The following is a 20,355-nucleotide window of genomic DNA, read 5'->3' on the forward strand; positions in this document are numbered from 1 at the left end:
CAACACTCATTTTAGAAAGATGGTGTATTTGATTTCTTGTAAAGTATGAATGACAGGTAAGCAAGATAACAACAACCACCACCATTTCCTTAAGTAGTTGCGAGGGGGAAAACACTGCAACACTCTGACTACCTACCCTGTGAAAGTTTTAGGTTAAGTTTTGGTAGGCTGTATACAAATAAAACTACATTGAATTTTAAAAATGTACTTACATTGTTAAGGGAACTCTATCCTTCAGTAATACATTTAAGTCACTAATATCTCCATAAGAAACAGCACTACGACACACAGAGGAAAACAGCAGGAAATGTTGAATATGACTGGCAGTCTTTCCTTCCCCATCGTTCATCACGCCACCTAAGACTGAACGGTTGTGTGAGAGATGTGAGTGGTGTGTGCCTGGTCATATGACAGAACACAACAGGAGTCATAAGGCATCGAGACAGCAGCTCTACCAGTTCAAGCCTTCACTGCTGTTCCTGCTTTCACTTCTTCTCCCTCACACTACCTGGGAAGTCAGGTCTCCGATTCCACAGACTTGTCCAAATATGGGCTTCCTGAGGCCCCGCATGTTTGACAGATAAACATTAACGTTGCAATTATCCTTGTTTTAAACATGTGGGCAACTCTTTCGATTTCTCACTGAGTCAGTCTGGTGATAATAAATGAAATCAAAAGTAAAATTGAAGCTGGTTAGGTTCAGTGGTTCAGTTACAAAATGACTATTTAGCTTTCTTTTTTGATACTTATAGTTAAAGTAACCAAACCTGCAATGAAAAATGCCACCTTGTAATTATTGTTGTTTCGTAATGGTGGGGTTTCTGTTTTTACTTCATCATGAGTCGTCTCTCAGCTCTGAGAGAGACATCAGGTTTATCTCCCACCCACCAGCTATCAGTACATCTAGCACTCGTTTACAGGTCTAAGACATAAATTACTCTCTTTGAATAGCAACTTCATGAAAACCCAAATGCAAAAGACATTATGTAGGCCAACAGATAAGATAATATATTTATGAACTGCCAACTTTTCATAACATTTATCAGAAGTGTCAATAATTGCAACAAAAGTTTATATACCTGCATTTTGTAGATTGTTACTGTATGTATTTCTAATATTATAAATAGCTGGTTTAACACTTATGAAGTTTAACTATTACAAAAAAAACATATTTACAATATTTCACAATAACATAATAAGCTTCTCTATTTTGGTAAATCAGAAATGTGAAAATGAGGCATGTCAGTGTTATCTATTCTGTAATTCCAATCTAATAGTTTGCATGTTGATTACTGTAAAATAAGACAACGTGCTGACAGTATTCAGGTTGTTTTAAGAGATTAGTACTGTTGATTGAGTGATGATAGTATTCAGGTTGTTTTAAGAGATTAATAGGCCTACTGTTGATTGAGTTCTTTGCTTCTGCAAACAACCTCATGCCATTAGCTTTTCTGAGCAAACTGAGATTAAATAAATTCTTCCCAAAAATTACCAAGAGTTTATTGGCTCTCTTGCACCTGACAAGCTAAAACAAGCTTAGGGAAAGGTACCTTACCAGTTGAGGGGGAACGAACTGTCTGTACTCACCAAACCCTTGAGTTGAGCTTAAAAGTTCACGGCTAGACTAGCCAGCAGCCATAAAACTGAATGCAACTGTACCCGTTTTACAGTTTTTCCACAATTGCTAAAACACTAAATTTCATTCTCTGAACCAGGGCTCAACATTAACTTTTAAAAGTGGTTAAATGGTTGCCAGCTTGGCTGGGTCTAACAGGAAGTAACTTGATTTCATTTTTCAAACACAACCCATAAAATTCCCCTTATTCATTCCTCAATGTACAAACACTTTTTACTTTACTGAACACAATCTGATCACTGCCTTAGTATAGACCTTTGAATGGATATACTCTATATACTGTATAGTTATAGACCCTTTCAATCTGATTTCAGTTGAAATGTCCAGAACCAATGCAGATACTTTGAAATGGAAATGAATCGGACTGTATAACGCAATGTCCTACAAAAAGTCGACTGTAAAACTTTTCTTTTTTATTATTGTTTGCCCCCAAGTTTCTTTTTTATTATTGTTTGTCCCCAAGTTACCATTAGCTCAATGTTGTTTTCTGTTCACACTTGTTTCAAATGATGTGACACAACCAATATAAGCTTGTTCAGAGTGTTAACAGGTTGCTGAACAGTGCAGGTTAATCAACAATGGACAGCAACTGTGAGGCACTGCAATGTACTTATCATTTACAAAATGCCTGTCTTTTCCAGAAAAAAGTTTTTCACAGTTGCTTTTTTTTTTAAACCTCCCTTTTTATTTTATACATTTTTTATAAAGTAAATGTTGAATCCACTAAGTTACAACATCTTTTTGCTTTGTTTTGTTTTCTTTTTTAGATGCAAAATACATTTTCTGTTTATAAACAGTGAAAATTTCTCCTGGAGCTATATGCCCTGCCCTGAACACTGCGTTTCCATTTTTTGATGTAGTGTCTAATGACTGCTCAGTAGTGTTTTCATTTTGACTGCTTCGTGAGATGATCTGAAGACAGGTACAACTGTTCTGAGGCGAAGTTGGCAAAGGTTTTGGGAATGCAGTTTTGTGATTTTTGTTTTTAGTTTTGAGAAAAGGGTTAGGGTGGCAGGTTTCAAAAAATGTGTTTTAGCAATTGTGAAAAACTGTAATTACAGTGAACTAAATGCTGTGTATATACTGTGCATAAATGCACTCACAGTATATGAATGAGTGAATGAGCCACTTTCACTTTATTTTTGAGATTTTTGTCTATTTCCGCTTGCTATGTATAAGGATTGGTAAGGAAGCAGTGATGTCACATCATTTATCTGAGGCCTTCATATCTATGTGTAAAGAAGTGTGTGTGTGTGTGTGTGTGTGTGTTTACTTCTATGTTTCACATGTCTGTGCTTCAATATTTATGTTATTGCAGGTGTGTGTGTGTGTGTGTGTGTGTGTGTGTGTGTGTGTGTGTGTGTGTGTGTTTGTGTCCGTTTGATGTGACAGTAATGGAGCAGCTTTGGCAGGCAGCACCGGTGACATTCCAATAAAACAAAAGTGCCTCGGCCTGGAATATCGAGCCCTTTCCCGGAACGTTCCATCTGCTTGGTGTAACAAGAGGCAATGGTTCCCTAATCTGACATATTCCTGTCACTAGTGGAGCTTGCGGTTGCGAGTCTAATTCCTTGTCTGAGAAACCACATTGAAGTCAAAACAGACCCAATCCAATTCATTACATTAATATCTGTAACAAACAGTTCTTCATTTCAGAGAGTGCTATTAAATGTTAAGAACTGACAATCTGAAAATGAATGAATGCTCAGCTGCTTTTAAGAAAATGTATTTCAAACTCAACAGCATGAGCCAAGACTGGGAAATAATAAAGAATGAAATAAGGCTATATCTTGCTGATGATACAGTTTGGCCCTGGACAGAAATAAAATGAGACATCGAATGCTTTTTCCCACTCAAGGAATCTGTTGATAGATGCATTTCTATAAACAGGATGAGCATATGATCAAATTTAACATGTCAGGGAGATTTGCTTTTTTCACCATTAACGGTTTCAGTAAGCTACATACTGTAAGTCTTGTGAAGTCAAAGCTAATACCTGAACTAGGGGAAAAGTACAGCAATCATTTGTCAAATCTGTGTGCTGTCAGAATGTTCCAGTCGCATTACTAGAATCACTTAGTCCTGACCCCAAAAGAACAAAATATCACACACACACACACCAATGAACAAAAGTGTGTGCTGACAGATTAAATATACCTTGAATTTTGAGTCACCACCTCGCATTCACTAAGACTAACGTCAGAGCATTTTCATTCATGCAGTCTCTTACGTACACCTGGTCCCAGAGGACTACAAATTCTGAGCAGCAATACGAGAACTAGTTCAGTTCTAAACGACATCAGCAGTGGGCTAACCACATGAAGTGCATTAACCCACCCACTCGTCAAGAGCATAGTACTGTTATGACACCGAGTGTTTCCTACTGCTGCTCAGGGTCGTGTGTGCGTTGGCTGAACAATGGGGGCTGTGTCTGTCGGGTGGGACAGGGTGGGGCGGTGCGGTTCACGCACGACCTCACGAGCGCCCAATTTCAACCGTCCAGTCGAGAGGGAGATGGGCCACATGAAAGTCAGCGATCTGATAAGCAACTGAAAGTCAAGGTCCTTGAAATGTTGACCTGATCGTCCTGTGAAAAGACCTTACAGCTCGCAGGAGCTGATTTCTGCCCAGCCCACAAAAACAGAACAAAGACATCACCAACTTTAAGGACTTTGCTTTGTTTCTGCACATCATGGTGTGTCCCGACTCCCTTATGCCAATATTTTCATGAGCTCTGGATCACTGCAAAGAAACTGCATTTTACAACTATAAACAGCCCTGTTTATATCAACGACCAGCTCCCTGGACTTTGACGTCACAACTGACCTATCATCATTCATACAGCATCTGATCCTATTAACCCAATTGTGAGGGAGGCGTGAGTCAGTTTCTGAGTGACATAAGGAACTGAAAGAATGACCTCAACACCCTTATTGGGCTACCAAATTTAAATCACTACAGGCTGTGTGTGTGTGTGTGTGTGTGTGTGTGTGTCTGTGTATGTGTGTGTGTGTGTGTGTATGTGTGTGTGTGTGTGTGTGTGTGTGTGTTTGAGCTGTCTAAGCCCATTGAGAGAAGATGTAAAAGAGGAGGAGAGAACCAGGTTCTTACTGGCTATAGGGCTGCATGGGCCGTTGCAGGTCCATGAAGCCCTGCTGGGAGTACGCCCAGGGAGGTCCACAGGAATATGACTGGCCCTGGGAAAGAGCAGAGAGGAGGATATACATTAACCTGACCCTTGCCAGATGAATTTCATTCCGCTATAGCTCCGCCTAGCTTCACTCACATCCATCTGGGACCTCTTCCATTGAGAGTGATTTCTGCAACCGACTTTATGGTTCAGCCAATCAGGGCCTTAGGGGTGGGAGTTTCATAGATGTGACATAAGCGTAGAAGCGACTGTGACACTGTTATTAAGCGTCACGGGTTGGCCGATGTGAGTGGTTGAAGTAGCACGTCAATAGATGCCGGACAAGTGGCTTATTCAATCATATGCAAGCATTTTTTGATTAGGCCCAGCCTTCTGAAGCAACACTTCAATGGATCGGTTCCAGATGGATGAGTGGAGCTAGGCGGAGCGAAATTCGTCTGGCTAGGGTCAGGTTAGACATACATTGGATTAAAGGTATAGTTTGCAATTCTGGTAAAAAGGCTGTTGATATTTGAGCCCTTCAAGGTATTGTACTGCCTATAGATCACCGTACAAAAACCACTGAGATTAATGCTAGCTAACTAGCTAGTGGAAGAATGATACTAAGATATGTTAGGCGACGTTAACATTAATGTAGTAAAAATAGGCTATAGTAGTTGGTTAATGGCCATTTTCATCTTGGGATTTAACAGGGAACCTGTGCCCACATTGTTGGCTTAGTAGCCTACATTACGTTGAGCTGTTGCAAATGCGAGAGACGTCCTATAGGCTACTGTTAATGAAATATACCCCCGTTTTCTAGCCTCTCTGGGTACCTGCTATCGGTATTACACGCCCCCCATGCACAACATTTGAACATGGTTATACGTCAGGGTTTTTTGAGGAAATAAACTACATAAATAACTATTAATTTGTCATTTTATGCCTCCTCCCTGTTGTTTGCTATGGAGTTGTTCGAGCTGATGTCCGAGCCAGTTGAGGCTGGACTGTCATTGGCTCATCTGCGTTCTAAGGGTGGCGCTTAGCGACTGGTCAATTAGCTTCCACTATAATCAATGGAACTGGCTACACCAGATGTGATAGCGGCGCGTACATTAGAAAAAAAATAGATCAATCTTCTAAAATAGTTTTTACGCATTTTGAATGGAGTGCTTTAGTTAAAGCCACTTTGTTTATTTCTTACTGACATGTCCTGAATCATGTAAGAATATTGTCATCCAAACTCATGGACTATACCTTTAAGGCTGGAAAAATAAGACTAAATGCATCACCCAACATGTTAATGTTACATGGCATGTTGCCAACATGGCAAATACACAATAGCCTGTTTAACTAACTATCAGCTAGGCAGATAACAGATGGTAATGAAAGAAAAATTCCCTGCCCTAAATAACCCTGCATCAGTGGCGGAGATAATGTGTCATAAAAATGGCATCCAGCCACTCAGTTTACAACTTCCTCAAAAAACTTTCCCACTTTTACAGACCAACCACAACTGACATTAAGACATTAAAAAAAAACCCTCTAACAGGTGATTTGACGCTGTTGAAAGTTATTTAGTTAAAAGTTTTTGTCAATTAGAAATTGTTCAGTTGTACATTTTAGATTTCTTTAATTACATTTTTAAACATATCATATTTCACAATGTTTGTCTAATTTCGTCATTTTGTCTTCCTCATTAAATTCACAGTACCTAAGAAAAGGATATGATCTCATAGGAAATCCCCTGAGCTGATACAAATTAGACATTAATATCATTTTCAAACAGAGCTTCTGGCGTCAGCTGCTGGAGCCATTGTGAGGTATCATACCATAGCAAGGCTAGTCTGTTAACGCACAGTGATCGCTACGCTGCCCTGCCACCACACGTCAATTTTGTGACTTAAAAGCCCTGTGGCGTTCGCGCACACACACACACACACATACACAAACACACACACACACACACACACACACACACACACACACACACACACACACACACTCACACACACACAGCACATGGCCACACTCTCCTATGTACCATGACAGAGGATGGCTGTGGTTACTGAAATGGTTAGTCTCAAAAGCTAACCGTCCGCTTATCAGCTTGGAAAAAAGGCAGGCAGCATTACTTCTTTTCTCTTTGTGGTTAATAATTGTCCGTTTACAGTCAAGCTCGGAAAGTGTAACCAACCACTGTCACATTAACTGCAAGTCATATGACAATTACAGACAAGATGGAAAACATGTATGTAACTATAGATGGGAGTATTTCTTCCTGAATCCCTGTACATTGAAATGAGTATTTACAAGAAATGGTTCTTAGGTAAATAGTGCTTGCAAGAGATGTTCTCTAGCGTGCCGTGCTGTAAAGAAGTAAAATGAAGGTGTAGGCTTTAAACAGCTGTTATGAGCAGTTAGAGTTATTGTGTGAGGGATGTGAAGGACACGTCTGAACAGCACGAAAACGGATAGTGCAGATAGACAAGAATATTAATTTCATAAGAAAACTTCTATGTAAAACGTATATCTATAGATACTGTATTCACATATGCCTTTATTGGATAAAAAGTATTTCATTCTTTCTGCACATGCAAATGGTCACAGAGGGGGTGTGGATGACACAGCAGATTCACTTTAATAAATCAGAGATAGTAAAAAAAAAAGTGATACTTAGAAAAAATTGAAAGCTTCAAAGTGTACACTTTTATGCTAACCGCTGTTGGATCTTCTTCTGTGCAAACTATCTTTACATACTACACTTCTGTGCCCTGCAGCAGTATTGGGCAGTGGTCTGCATGGAGTGCCTGGTGCTGAGAGTGAGTGGCTGGGAGGCGACTTACCCCGAGGGTGGGGGTGGTAAGGCCGTACATGCCCATGTCCAGCTGCGGTTCCTCTGGGTGCAGGTGGTTCTCCGTGTCCATAGCCGGATGCTGGGAGGACAGGGAGGGCATCAGGCAGTCAGCTGCTGACTCATCACCACCGCTGCCCACACAACACGACCCCAGAGCACAGACTAGTACCACAGGATCGCCATGACCTGCACACACACAGAAAGACAAAACATAAACACAAACACACACAAACTATGAAACATTTATACACAAATATTGTTTAAAGATAGAGAGGGAGATAGAAGATTTTTATAACATGTTAACATTATAATTATATTATGTTACAATTTCATATCACATAATTTGATCATTCTCTAATTATACTTTATTATACTAGTTCTGCTTTGCTGTAATTCAACTTCTAACAATGTGAATCAAATGTTTACTTGTAAAGCTATGCTTTCAGAGAAGCTTGCCCAACACTCAATAATGTATCTGTGCTAAATAATCACTTATCCATTTAACTAGCATGCACCCTGTTCTTGAAAGACATCAGGCTATCTGAGCATGTTTGGCTACATTTGGGAACACAGTGTGCTAATTCTGAAATTACATTATTTTTTACTACCTAACTAAGAACTGTGGTTTTGATGTCCCTTCTTAAACATGGAAGGAATTGGGGCAAAGGCCACTTCACAGAGTCTCAGTGATGCATAAATTCTCAGTGCTTCAGACTTGGAAGAGCGAGTTTGGGAGCTAGAATGATTGGTGGTGAGGGAGATATAGGGCACTGTGGCTGAATGTTAACTATGCCCTGGCTGCCTCCGTGCCCCCTCTTGTCCCTTACACCTCACACCATACCGCCAGTGAGTACGCTGGGCAGGGGGACGCCTCACGAGCCGCCAGTGGCGCCGTACATCATCGCCGTCACTCACGTTAATGTCTCACCTCCCCGTTAACCTTTCCACTCGTCTGCCCACCACACAGCCTCTGCCAGCGCTGGGCAAACGGCAGACATGTTGGCAGCCATATACGTAGATGGGCGGTGGGCGGGGGTAGGCAGGGTTGTGAGTCAGTCCACAAGGCAGGAGGTGGCGGAGGGTGAAGCGGTTCAGGCACAGGGTCTCATAAGCGAACCTTTGTGCAACCTGGCTCCTTGGAGGTGGGACGTGAGGCTGCTCCTGCGGGCATTAGCAAAGCCCAGCAGCGAAAATGGAGCTCCCATGAATGGTGGTGGTGAGGCGGGGGCATGAATGGAGGCCTTGTGAGGACCCCATGGGCAGGCCTAAGCACGCGGGGGAGGAGAGGACAGTGGAGGGGGGAGGGTCAGCCAGCTGCTCCAGAGACCAGACCAGCCAGGTCAGCAAGATGCATATCATCGCTCCTGCTGCTTCTAAATGAAATTACACAACAATTGTCTGTGCGTTGGGTCGGGCCGGAGAAATTCCCAGAATCCATTTAGATTGCACAGCGCGAAAGGCACGGACGCTGTGCAAATAGTGGGAAATCAGTTTGACTGGTTGGCTGACTTCATCTGTGTGATATGCTGGTTAGCGTGGCTGGGCTGCAGACGGCGTTTCCACAGACTCCCTCCCCAGCTTCCCAGCAGGCCTCTGCCCTTGGGCTTTTTTCTCTCTCTCTTTCTTTTTTTTTTCCTCTTGCATATCAGTCTGGAATCAAAGCGCTTCCCAGATACCGCGGCAGCCGCCGGCGCAGCCTCCTAGCAACCTGAGGTGTCCGTCACACCCCTCTCCCACCTCGCCTGCCCTTCTTGTCTCCACAGAGACAATCAATACTGATCATTATTGGGCTCCCAAATATCCTCTTCCTGTAAAGCGTCATTATCATTACTGGGAAACGTTGGGGAAAAAGCTAGTCGGCAGAGAGAGAGAGAGAGAGAGAGAGAGAGAGAGAGAGAGAGAGCGCATGCTACAATTATAGTGGCTCCTTTTTTTCTTCACTCAGCACAAAAGCACACAATGACCCTATCTACTCTTCCAGCATGCTTCCCTCTTAAATCAACACCCGTGATGCTTTTACTACCAACAACAGGCTACTCCTGAGACAAAAAGAAGCAGTTTACTGTACTGTCCCATTCACAAACAAGGGAAAGTGGGATATGGGCTATTTGTAGGGTGACCAATCACATCTACGTCGATGTCCATAAGGTTAGAAAGTCCTATTTGAACTGACCATTCCAGTAGCAAAGACAGCATTCACCCCAGCAACCACTGGACAGTGTTCACTCCACCACTGTGACTTCCATTGCACGCGGGATTCTGGTGGTGCTGCCGGAGGGTGGGTGGGTGGCTGGTGGTGGGTGACCACGCGCTCCACCCTGCCTCCACCCTGACACTCATCCTGCCCGGCCCAAACAGGCCTGCTTCTGGGTGGTCCTCCTCCTCATGCGCTAATCCAACATAAGTGGCCAGCGATTAGTTCACGAAGTCAGCTGGTGTGACCTCGGCCACAGCCTGATGCCAGAGGTGTGTTTGTGTGTGTGTGTGTCGCCTGACAGTCCCAACTGCTTGTTTTTCAACAGAGCCACAAAACACCTCTGGACTTTTATAGGTACAATATATTAATTAATTCAACTGTACTTGATGAAAAGGTACTTTTAATGGAGGTGATACACAGTGTAATAACTTAATTATATCCTCTCCATTCCAGTAATAACAGTACGTAATTGTAGTAATTAAATATCATTATGTGTTTACGTAATAAATATTTACAGACTTCTTGCCACTGGGAATAGAATCATCTCCTGTGAATTATTATCATAATCTATAACAATTTATTTTTACCTGTGAGGGTCTTTTGATTGTATTTCACGAATTGATCATGATCTATATGAACTCACATTTCAAGGAAATGATCATTAAAAATGAAGCACACATGCACAGCACACACACCAATTCTGCCTAATTGTGCAACAGTGAGCTGGAAGCGATGAGCGTGATTCTGCAGGAAGGGCCTGGGGAGAAGAGCATCACGAGCCAGCAGGAGGCACCCACGGACGAGAGAGAAGCACGCGGGAGTCATCTGGGTGAGTGTGTGTGACTCCCGTAATGGCCTCCTCAACAGGCCACAGCCTGATGGTCACAGGGAGAACCACATGGAGAACCACATCGACCCACACCCAGAGGAAACCAACAGGCAGAGGGGGGCTGGGGGGCTCTCCAAACATAAACACTGCTAATGAGAACTGCTTTCTACTTTCCACAAAATGTCTATTAATGGTGTAAGAACATAATGTTTATGCAGTACCACAATCTTTTGGACGTTTGTTTTGATAGCACAAAAATTGTGTTTAACACATTATTAACTGCATTCGTTTAAGAAGGTCAGACTTTTTTGTTTTACGGAGGTGTCTCCTCTAACGGTACTGGGAAAATCCTTCAGCAGATTTGCTCACTTCACTCACTTCACTTCACTTCGCAGAATAATCATCTGTATGAATGACTGTATGAATCTGTTTGAACCCCTCTTTCAAAATGGGAAGGGTAGAGCGAAGATATCATTCACATGCACTGATGTTGGCTACACAACTCAGACAAAACTGATTCAACATTAGCTGCCATTAAATTCATCGCCTTAGGCCTTTTCCTCTGACACAGCTTAATTACAGCTAACAAATGACAACACTGGCTACCCCCGATGCCCTGACACGCACCTGGCCACAGCAGACCATAATAGTTTAATTGGGTTATGAAATATTTATGAAAGGAGTGGTGCACCTTGATGGAACCCAAAGACACTGCTGCCATTCACAGTGTTGTGCAGTATTTATGGGACATCTGAACACATACACACACACACACACTTCTCATTGAAGAGACAAGGACTGGGGAGTGACGAAAATCATGACAGAATGGAAAACCAGGGGAGCAGCAGGAGAGAGGATCAAACAGGGGAAGCAGAAGGAGGCCTGACAGTTGTGTCTAAATCCCACCCAAGCAGCCGCTTATCCACCGCCATTAAACGCTCTGTCAGAGCTAAGAGGAAAGTATGGTCTCATGCAACATACACTTGGTAATAGCCACATTGCTCAAACATACTACTACATTAGGTTGAGAGGATGTTTGTGGTTTAGTTATATCTCTTTGTTGAGCTTCTACCAACTGCAATTTATCAGGCTTTGTCTTTCCAAGAACGCCAACAACCGTCAAACTCTGCAAGATGGAGAGTGTGTGACTGTGACCTATGATCTATGGGGCATACTCTAAAAGAGGAAGAATTATGCAAGTTGACTATACCGATTTTCTGTAGTGAATATGGTCACATATTCATGGTCCTGGGTTATGTGTCAGAATGCTAGATGTCACAGAGAACTGTCCAGCTGCATGGAAAATGTTCCCATGAGCTGACAAAATTTTTGTCTTTGAGGTCTGTATGTAGTGAGTCATACACAGTAAATATAGGGAGATTGACAAGTCTGCACATTTATACACTCTTCCAGTAGGAAATTGACTTGCAACAAAGAATTAAGACAATGTGTGAGAACTGAGTATTTCCTATTAATCTACATACTATGTTTCTGTGAAATCATGGGTTCTATATTTACTCTCTCTCTCTCTCACACACACACACACACACACACACACAACCACACACACACACACGCACACACACACACACGCGTGAATGACCGGACACTGGGCAGATGTGAGGTCTGCTGCGTTACAGCTGGTGTCTGTGTGTGACTCTCCAGAAACCCCTCTCTCTCTCTCTCTCTCTCTCTGATGTCACAGCTTGGCTCCCAAAACTCAAACAATCTACACTGGATTCATCTAAAGCCCTGAAGACCAATGATAACACGACTTTTCATTTGGTTGTCTGGATGCTCCGGACAGATGGCTTACTGTATCAGCACCCACGTCTGATGACAAGCGCAGAAAAAACGACCAAAGCCACAGGGTGATAGCCTGTGTGTGTTCCTTTAAAAGGCTACGTGGGGAAGCGCAGGAAAACTACATCCTGAGCTCCAGTGATTGCACAACAGTTCAGCATCTTGCACTGATAAGGTTTCCTAATGTTCTGACGCAGCCAGCTGCTCTCAATGCTGAAAAATGCCTTCTGGCCACGAAGACAAGGATAGTCATCTCAGCAGAGGAGTGCACTGAATAGCATGATGTGAAAACAGGAACACTTAGTTAAGAGTAACGTCAAGAGGGTTGGGATAGAGGGCGGGTCAGAGGGGGGGTCAGAAGTGTCTTTGGCACTGTAAGTGGGCAAGTGCTGCATGAACTGATGGGAAGAACATTGGCTTTCCTTCTAGAACCATCCCCCAAACTTCACAAAAGCACCAATCACGTTTGCTGTTTTCTAGTCGAGTCTGCCATGTTAAGTTTGTTAATTTCGCCTTCACAAGACAAAGGGTAAGATTAAACGTTCCAGACCTGTTGTATGTTACAAACTCAATTGTTCCCACTCACACAGTTATTCTTGTCACAATGTACATCTGGCCCTACAAGATTAGTTGAGTTGATATAAAGTATAAAGAAAATGGTCAAGAATTACTTCCAGGCAACAGATACTATTTGTAAGTGAGTAAGTAAGTAAGTAAGTAAGTAAGTGTTGTTATAACACAATAATACTTAATTATTAATTGAATAATAATTATTACATTTTGGGGTTATACTGCTGGTTGTTTGAGACACTGTACTGTTTCAGACAGAATGGAAATTTCTACTTTCCAGGACACATTATGGACATAATAGACAGAAGACACATCCATGGCCCACGTGATGCAAATGATTGCTGTTGTGGACAAGTCTGCCTTTGTCTAGTTGTTATGTTTGTACAGAGATAGGCCTAATAGAGTTCCCACAGGGATACATTTCTCCAGACTACAGGCCTGTCTGAGTGACGAATGCGATCTGTTCTTTTTCTCAGGATAACTGCTGAGTTATTGCAAAGAAAATGCTAGACTTTTAACTTTGGAAGCCCTTAGGAATAATCATACCCGATGGCAATGTTTCTGTATTGACACCATAAACTTAACAAACTGCCAGAGAGGCAAAGGTTAGCTCACTTTCCCTTCAACACAGAACAGGCAGAATGGCGTTCTGAGGCCATGGCAAAATTCCAGTTATTGTTTTTCTCAAAAACGTCCTGTTGCCGTCTACAAATAGTGCAACGCACTCTGGGCGAACCTAACCTGCCACAGGAAGATATGCGCCAACACTATTAGCAAAAACAGACCGTAACATTAAAAAACTATTTAACTATAACATGCCATTTTGGCAGATGAACCCCATATCATTTCAGAGTAAACATAAAGCCACAAGAAAATGGACCCAGCAAGATTCTGAGCAGTGCTATTGACAGGACAAACACCAGCTCAAGTTTGAGCTACAGCATAACAAAAAAGTAAATGACTAGACTTGAGTCCTCAAAACATTACTGATGTTGTAAGACCATGGTCATGGTTGCAACATAACATAAACAATAAACCGACATACGTAAGTGAATTGAAAATGATTTTTCCAGCCCACACGCATAGTCCAACAACCCCTTCGTAATGGCCTACTCATTGCCCTCCACAGCTAGTCCTGTCCCAGACCACCACCCCCAGCATTCAGTGTTTCCACTGGAAGCCTTGGTCACCTCTGACATTTGGAGGCTTTGCTGGAAAATGCCTCTCCTGTTTGGTTGTGACTGGCTGTGAGGGGTGGTCGACTCTGAACAGGCCCGACGTGGGAAACCTGGGGGTGGTGGCGATGTAAACGGCTTTCTGTGCTGGACTCTCAGCAGCACACAAACAAGGCCTGATGCTCTCTGAACAACCGTGTACATATATGTGTGAAGCAAGCCCAGCGCAATGAGCGAGCTACCTGCAGGGGGAAATGCATGAAACTCTCTAAATTCTACCTGAGAACGGTCACATATTTAGTCTTGTCTGCCTCAACAGGGAGGAGTTGAAGCAGAGTAATCAAGGATCTTTGGTCTAACTGTCAATTAGACTGCATATATCAGTTGCAACAGTTAATACTTCCCACATTCAAAAAATGGGGAATACTGTAAGGTTTCAAATGTTAAGACCACCTTTTGTGTGCGTGTGTGTGTGTGTGTGTGTCATTCTAACCTGCGTGACCCTCTCACTACCTGAATTTGTCCCGCTGAGATCACCCCTGCCAAAATGGTTCACACCACTAATCACTCGTGAAACCCCTCTATTTACCCATAGTGGTGCAGTCCGGTTTCCCACGAGAACCTAGGAAGTTTACACAGAATTTCAACAACTTCAATGGTGGTGAATAAACGGTATAAGGAAATGTACGTTTTAAATAATACATTTGTTTATTAGTTAAAACATTTTTAACAGTCAGTGTGTACATTTGCATTTCTTGATACCAGGCACAGTTTATAGCCATAATGAGATGAAAATGACAATGCAGAGTTGACAATGCACAGATGAAGATGACAATGCAATTGGTTTGAGTATTTTGTGTTGAACATCACGCATTTAATGTGTTGCCAAGTAAAAATGCAACAACAAAGGCATGAAGATTGTAATTAATCTATGGCAAATCGTGGTTAATAACATCATGAATAGTAAACCAGAAATATAAAGTCTGGCAAACCGTACAAATTGATAATGACAATGATGTAGCCTAATGACAAACACCAAAAGTAATAGTGGCAGCAAATGGCTAGTTGCGCACTGTGTGCGCACCACGGCTCAGTCCAAGAAATTGAAGTAAATGGATCGACCCATGGATCTGCTCAATGATCCAGCTATTTTGTCAATATCGGGCGATATCCGATCTTAACATCGGATTGATGCACCCCTATACATAATTGCAAAAGGGGTCCTCGACTGTTGTAGAAAGAAATGATTGGTATTTAATGCAATATCTACATTGCCCATTATCAGCAACAATTCATCCAATGTTACAAAGGCACATTCTGTTTATTAATCTGTTTATTAATCATTTTAAAAGGCTACAAGGAAAACATTGGAGAAACCCTTTTGCAATTATGTAAGCACATAATGTAATCTGAAAACTGCTGCCCTGATTAAAAAACAATGCAACTGATCTCAGCTGGTATTCTGGTCATAATGGGGTGGAATGGAAATGTCTAAGTGACCCCAAACTTTTGAACGGTAGTGTAAGTACCACGTACCATAAGTACCATATGTCTTGAGATTTCAGTAATCCATAGGGTTGAGGAAGTGGGGATTCTCTGCTATGCTGCAAGAGCAAGATGCTCTGGAGACAGATATGCTTGCTGTACCTCTCTCCTATGAATGACCTGTGACATTTAGACCCTTCACCCTTGCACTTTAAAACATGGTTTAGTGAGGGTCCAGAGATATAAGCAGCAAACATGGTTGGAGTCCTCTTTTAGCAACATGCCTAACATGAAACTCAACAGCTGAGGGCTACTGTAATATCTGCAACTGCAACCACAAAGACTGACATTGAAGGGAGGAACTAAACAATGTACAGTATGTATCTTATATTCATATTGGATGCTCCACATTGTAAATACAGAAATAAAAGTATTGTTTTGCTAAACCTAATCAACGTTTTTTTTATTTTAGAGGTTTCTTCTGCTCCACAGCATTGCATCTTTCAAATAGCACATTTTAATAATGAACGTAAATGAAAAAACTAAAAAACTAAAATAGCCTTTCAAGGTCCTCTTTGAAACAAAGAATTGGATTCAATACTTCTGCTTTCAAACAGTACTGCTCTACACAGCCCTTCCACTTCCACAGGATAATTCAGTCATAAATGTGTCCTTCTAGTGACCAGTACATGCTTGATAGACTAAAGGACACTATATACAAGGACTAGACTAGAGAAATATTGACAACGCTGCAACAATAGCCAGGGCCTCTCTCCCTAAAATAGAAAAAAAAGAAACAACAGTCCTCCTACTGTTCATGTTTAATACATGAACCATTACCTAATGAAGGCCAGGTTCCAGGAATGCTGGGAACAGTGTGCGCCGTCACCCATCATCACAGACTGCCCACCTCCAGCACAGAGGCAGCTGCTCCGCTCCAAACACACTGCCCATCTCCAACCACTCCCCCCCTCAGCCAATCAGCCTGACGGGCTGCCGCTGCTGGTAGTGGTGGGGGGGTGGAGGCACAAATGAGATTTATCACTGGATGAGATGGGAGGGAGGCGGGGTGGCGACTGGCGAGGAGAGGAGAGGCGAGACACACGCAGACCCTGAGTCAGAGCAGGGAGGGCAAAGAGAGCGACGGCGGCAGCGGCAGCGGCAGCGGCAGCGGCAGCGGAGAGCTGTGGGCAGCCTGGCACTCAACAACAGAGCCCTGTCACTGCCAGGGGTGCCAGCACAGCAGCAGGCTGAGTGGGCACACTGTTGAGATGAGGACGGGCCAGGGCAGAGGGGAGGGGAGGGGAGGGGAGGGGGGCACCAACAGCAGCCCACTGGCTTCTTAAGCGAAAACATGACCCCATATTTCATTTCACATCAGAATGCAGGCCGGATGACTACAGTGTGTCTCTGGAGAAATAGCACACACCAGAGGACACATGAATGCCCCCGGGTAGTCTGCGTCTTCTGTACAGTGCCACCTCATTCCATCACTGTAAGATCAACTCTTAGTTATCACAAAAGAACGAGTGAGTTGTTAACCATCTCATGTACAGACTGTTGCCAACGGAGGAAAGACTCATTCGGGCTTGACAGTATAATACTAAACAGCCTGTCTCTAGATAATATAACCCCTTCAGCTAATGAAACAAGAGTAAATTTAACAGATGGACTGAAAAGGAGGCCCCAAAAGCACAAAAGTATCAACCTAAAGAAATTCCTTGACTGAGAAATAAAAAGGAAATAGTTCATTACCTTCTCACAAAGGGGAGTACCTCTATTTCACAAGTTATTTTAGGGCTTGTGGGATTTTGTGGTGAACAATCTAATCAATGGAAATCGCCTGAGCCTATTCTGTTTTTACATTCCAGACATACTGTCTGAACAGACCATCTTCCCAGTTTTTAATTGTTTGTAATAGGCTGGGTTAAAATACAATTATACACACACAATTACACACACACACACACACACACACACACACACACACACACACACACACACACACATAATTTAAGATAATATCAAGAATGGTCAACCCTGGCACAGATAAAGCTCAGACTCTTGTACAACGATGCCTCATTATATTGGATAGAAAGCTGAACCACAAATGGACAATAGTTTTACATGACTTTGCGCAAATACCATTGGCTTACACATCTTACGTGTAAAATGACCACAGTTATTCTAAAGAATAAGGAAATCGGAAATCAGGAAATAGACACACAAAGACACACACACATTCACAACCATACACAGACACGCACTTCATGCGTCAGATGGCAATGACGTAATAGCCTATGCATTACCGGTGAACTGCCGAAACTAGAAAGCCATGTGTGTAAGGTATAACTGCCTAAAACGTTTTCAAACTAGCCTTACTATATATTGAAATCATTTACTTAATTATACTAAGTTCGGGAAATGATATAGTTACTGATAGGATAAACACGCTGTCTGTCATTTTACTTAATCAATCTTCCAGAGCGAACCTAAGACTGAAGTCAAAGTCTTCAACATTGATTGTTACATTGTTGTTATTACATTATCATTATTGTGATACAACTATATCTGTGATACAACTGACATATCAATAGATTGCTTGTGTTTTTCTCCTATATGAGTACAGGTGAGTTAGGCTAACATTGGTCAAACTGTTCCTGAAGTTAACAAAAGCACTCGTGATAACCTGTGAAATATGTGACAAAGAAAATATATTATTTGGGATAGTTTTGGTCCGCTGACAGTACTATATTCCTGAATTTCCGCGTAAAACAGTGCGTAAAGCGTTACTGGTTTGCTTTTCAAGACACCGTCTATCTTTCGCTTTCACTACACAGCTTCGCGCTCTGTCGGTCCCTAGCTGTCAGGATTACAAGAACTGCCTTGTGGCTGATTAGACTCCCGTTAAGAACTTTAGAGACCAACTAGTGTTAAAATACTGTTTGAGTTAGACACATACCTTGAAGATTTACAAAATCCAAGACCTAGATGGCGTGACTGCGTAAGATTTCTCCACCACTCCTGTTGGCTATTGAGAAGGGTACTAACACTCAGTGCTGTTTTCCTCACTTCCTCATAGACGAGGCCATTTTGAACTGAAAGGAGATATTTCCGCAGTTGTCATGCTCCCCAAACTTGACATGTCAAGACGAATACAAGTTAGTCTATTTAGTCCGATGACGTTCTCATGAACAGACCTATCTCATTCTGAACAGCATACTTTGGCACACTCCAGTATCATCAGTAATGTCACCCAGTTCATTCAGAAGTGCAACAGACAGAAAAAGAGAACTCGATCTATCAACTTTATAAAAAGTATGGCAATACATTACATTTTAGATACATTCACTTAACTGAAGCTCACTTAACAGTTATCTTCATGGATAAATCCTATAAGGTTTAAATAAATTAATAAATACATAGGCCTAGAACACCTGACTGACATCTTTGAAAACCGTATAATTATTTATGTTATGATTTACATAGGCATTAATTGCAGGTAAGGCTCCTCAAAATAAGTAACTTTTTTGCTCTCTTAACGTTGCCTTACTTTCAAAAACCGTTCAAGTTTAGAATGCTAATTATTATTAAAGTAGGCCTAGTGAGATAGAAATAGGCAGGCTATGGCACTGGTATCTGGTTAAGGGGAGGCACCTTTCAGGTGTATAGAAATGGTTTAATACACAAGTCAAGTCTTGCACAGATGAAGGGCGGTCAAATGTGACCGATTGACAAATTTTCTCTCAAAAATATTGTTAACTTATTCTGACTACCATGAGGTTCCATGACTTTGTCAACACATTTTCATAACAATGTGGGTGTTTTAGAAAAGTTGTAGAATACCAAGGCACTCATCTTCTTTGTAGTTAAAATGCCTTTATTTTAATGGGCACAACATAATTAAAACACTTTGGTATTCTACAACTTTTCTAAAATGAACTAAGCCTGTCACCAAAGAGCACCACCTTTACAAAGTTTCGACAAAGTTCCTGGTAGCACTCCAACTGGACTTGAATGTGGGTGTTTTATTTAACTTTAGAACACCCATGTGTATTCCCGGTCCAAAATGACCATTAGAAATGAATGGGTGAGAAAATGGTCAGTGTATAAAATTGAGTCCAGGCACATACCTATTGATCAAATGGACTGTATGTATGCTTCTGTAGCCTATATTAAAACACACACACACACACACACACACACACACACACACACCCTGTTTGGGCCTACTACCTGTCCCAACTACATGAACAAACTTCCAAAACACAATAAACACGAGTGAAATACTTGGGCAAACTCTTCTCATATAGCACCCCCTATTGGGCATCAGGAAATATTGGAACAAAAATGAAAATGCAAAAATGCAAAACAATCTGAATCTACTGTATAGGTTTAAATAAGAAAAATGTTAAGATGTATATTTTTGCACTATTGAGTAGGCTATAGTTTCTTGAAAACTACTAATGGTTAAAAAAAAAAAACAAGAAACAATTGCAACATCTAATCCATGAAACTATTTATGACATTTACGGCATTTCAACAGTCACGTTGACGTGAAAGCTGGTGGACTAAAACTAATGCTAGTTACATAAATCTGTGACAGAGTAATTATATAACATGGCAAAAAGCCCTATTGTCTGTTTCTTTTATTTTCCAGTAGTAATGATGTC

General features: G+C 41.8%; 1 protein-coding gene across 4 annotated transcripts in view; it reads right to left on the minus strand.

Annotated features, from left to right (window-relative positions):
- si:ch73-63e15.2 (protein strawberry notch homolog 2) overlaps positions 1-18,797 on the minus strand; it is a 59,057-nt gene extending 40,260 nt beyond the window's left edge. For 2 of the 4 annotated variants that reach the window (XM_048251499.1, XM_048251497.1), the window contains exons 1-3: positions 18,645-18,797; positions 7,613-7,809; positions 4,748-4,833 (exon numbers count right to left, since the gene is read on the minus strand). In XM_048251499.1, coding sequence (XP_048107456.1) covers positions 4,748-4,833; positions 7,613-7,723 — 197 coding nt within the window. In that variant the 5' untranslated portion in view covers positions 7,724-7,809; positions 18,645-18,797. Of the gene's footprint in view, positions 1-212; positions 1,095-4,747; positions 4,834-7,612; positions 8,643-18,644 lie in introns of those variants that run through there. The other 2 variants (XM_048251498.1, XM_048251500.1) reach the window with 2 other exon arrangements.
- Positions 18,798-20,355: the final 1,558 nt, after the last annotated feature.

The sequence above is a fragment of the Alosa alosa genome, chromosome 9 (assembly GCF_017589495.1).
Source record: "Alosa alosa isolate M-15738 ecotype Scorff River chromosome 9, AALO_Geno_1.1, whole genome shotgun sequence".
Taxonomy (NCBI): domain Eukaryota; kingdom Metazoa; phylum Chordata; class Actinopteri; order Clupeiformes; family Clupeidae; genus Alosa; species Alosa alosa.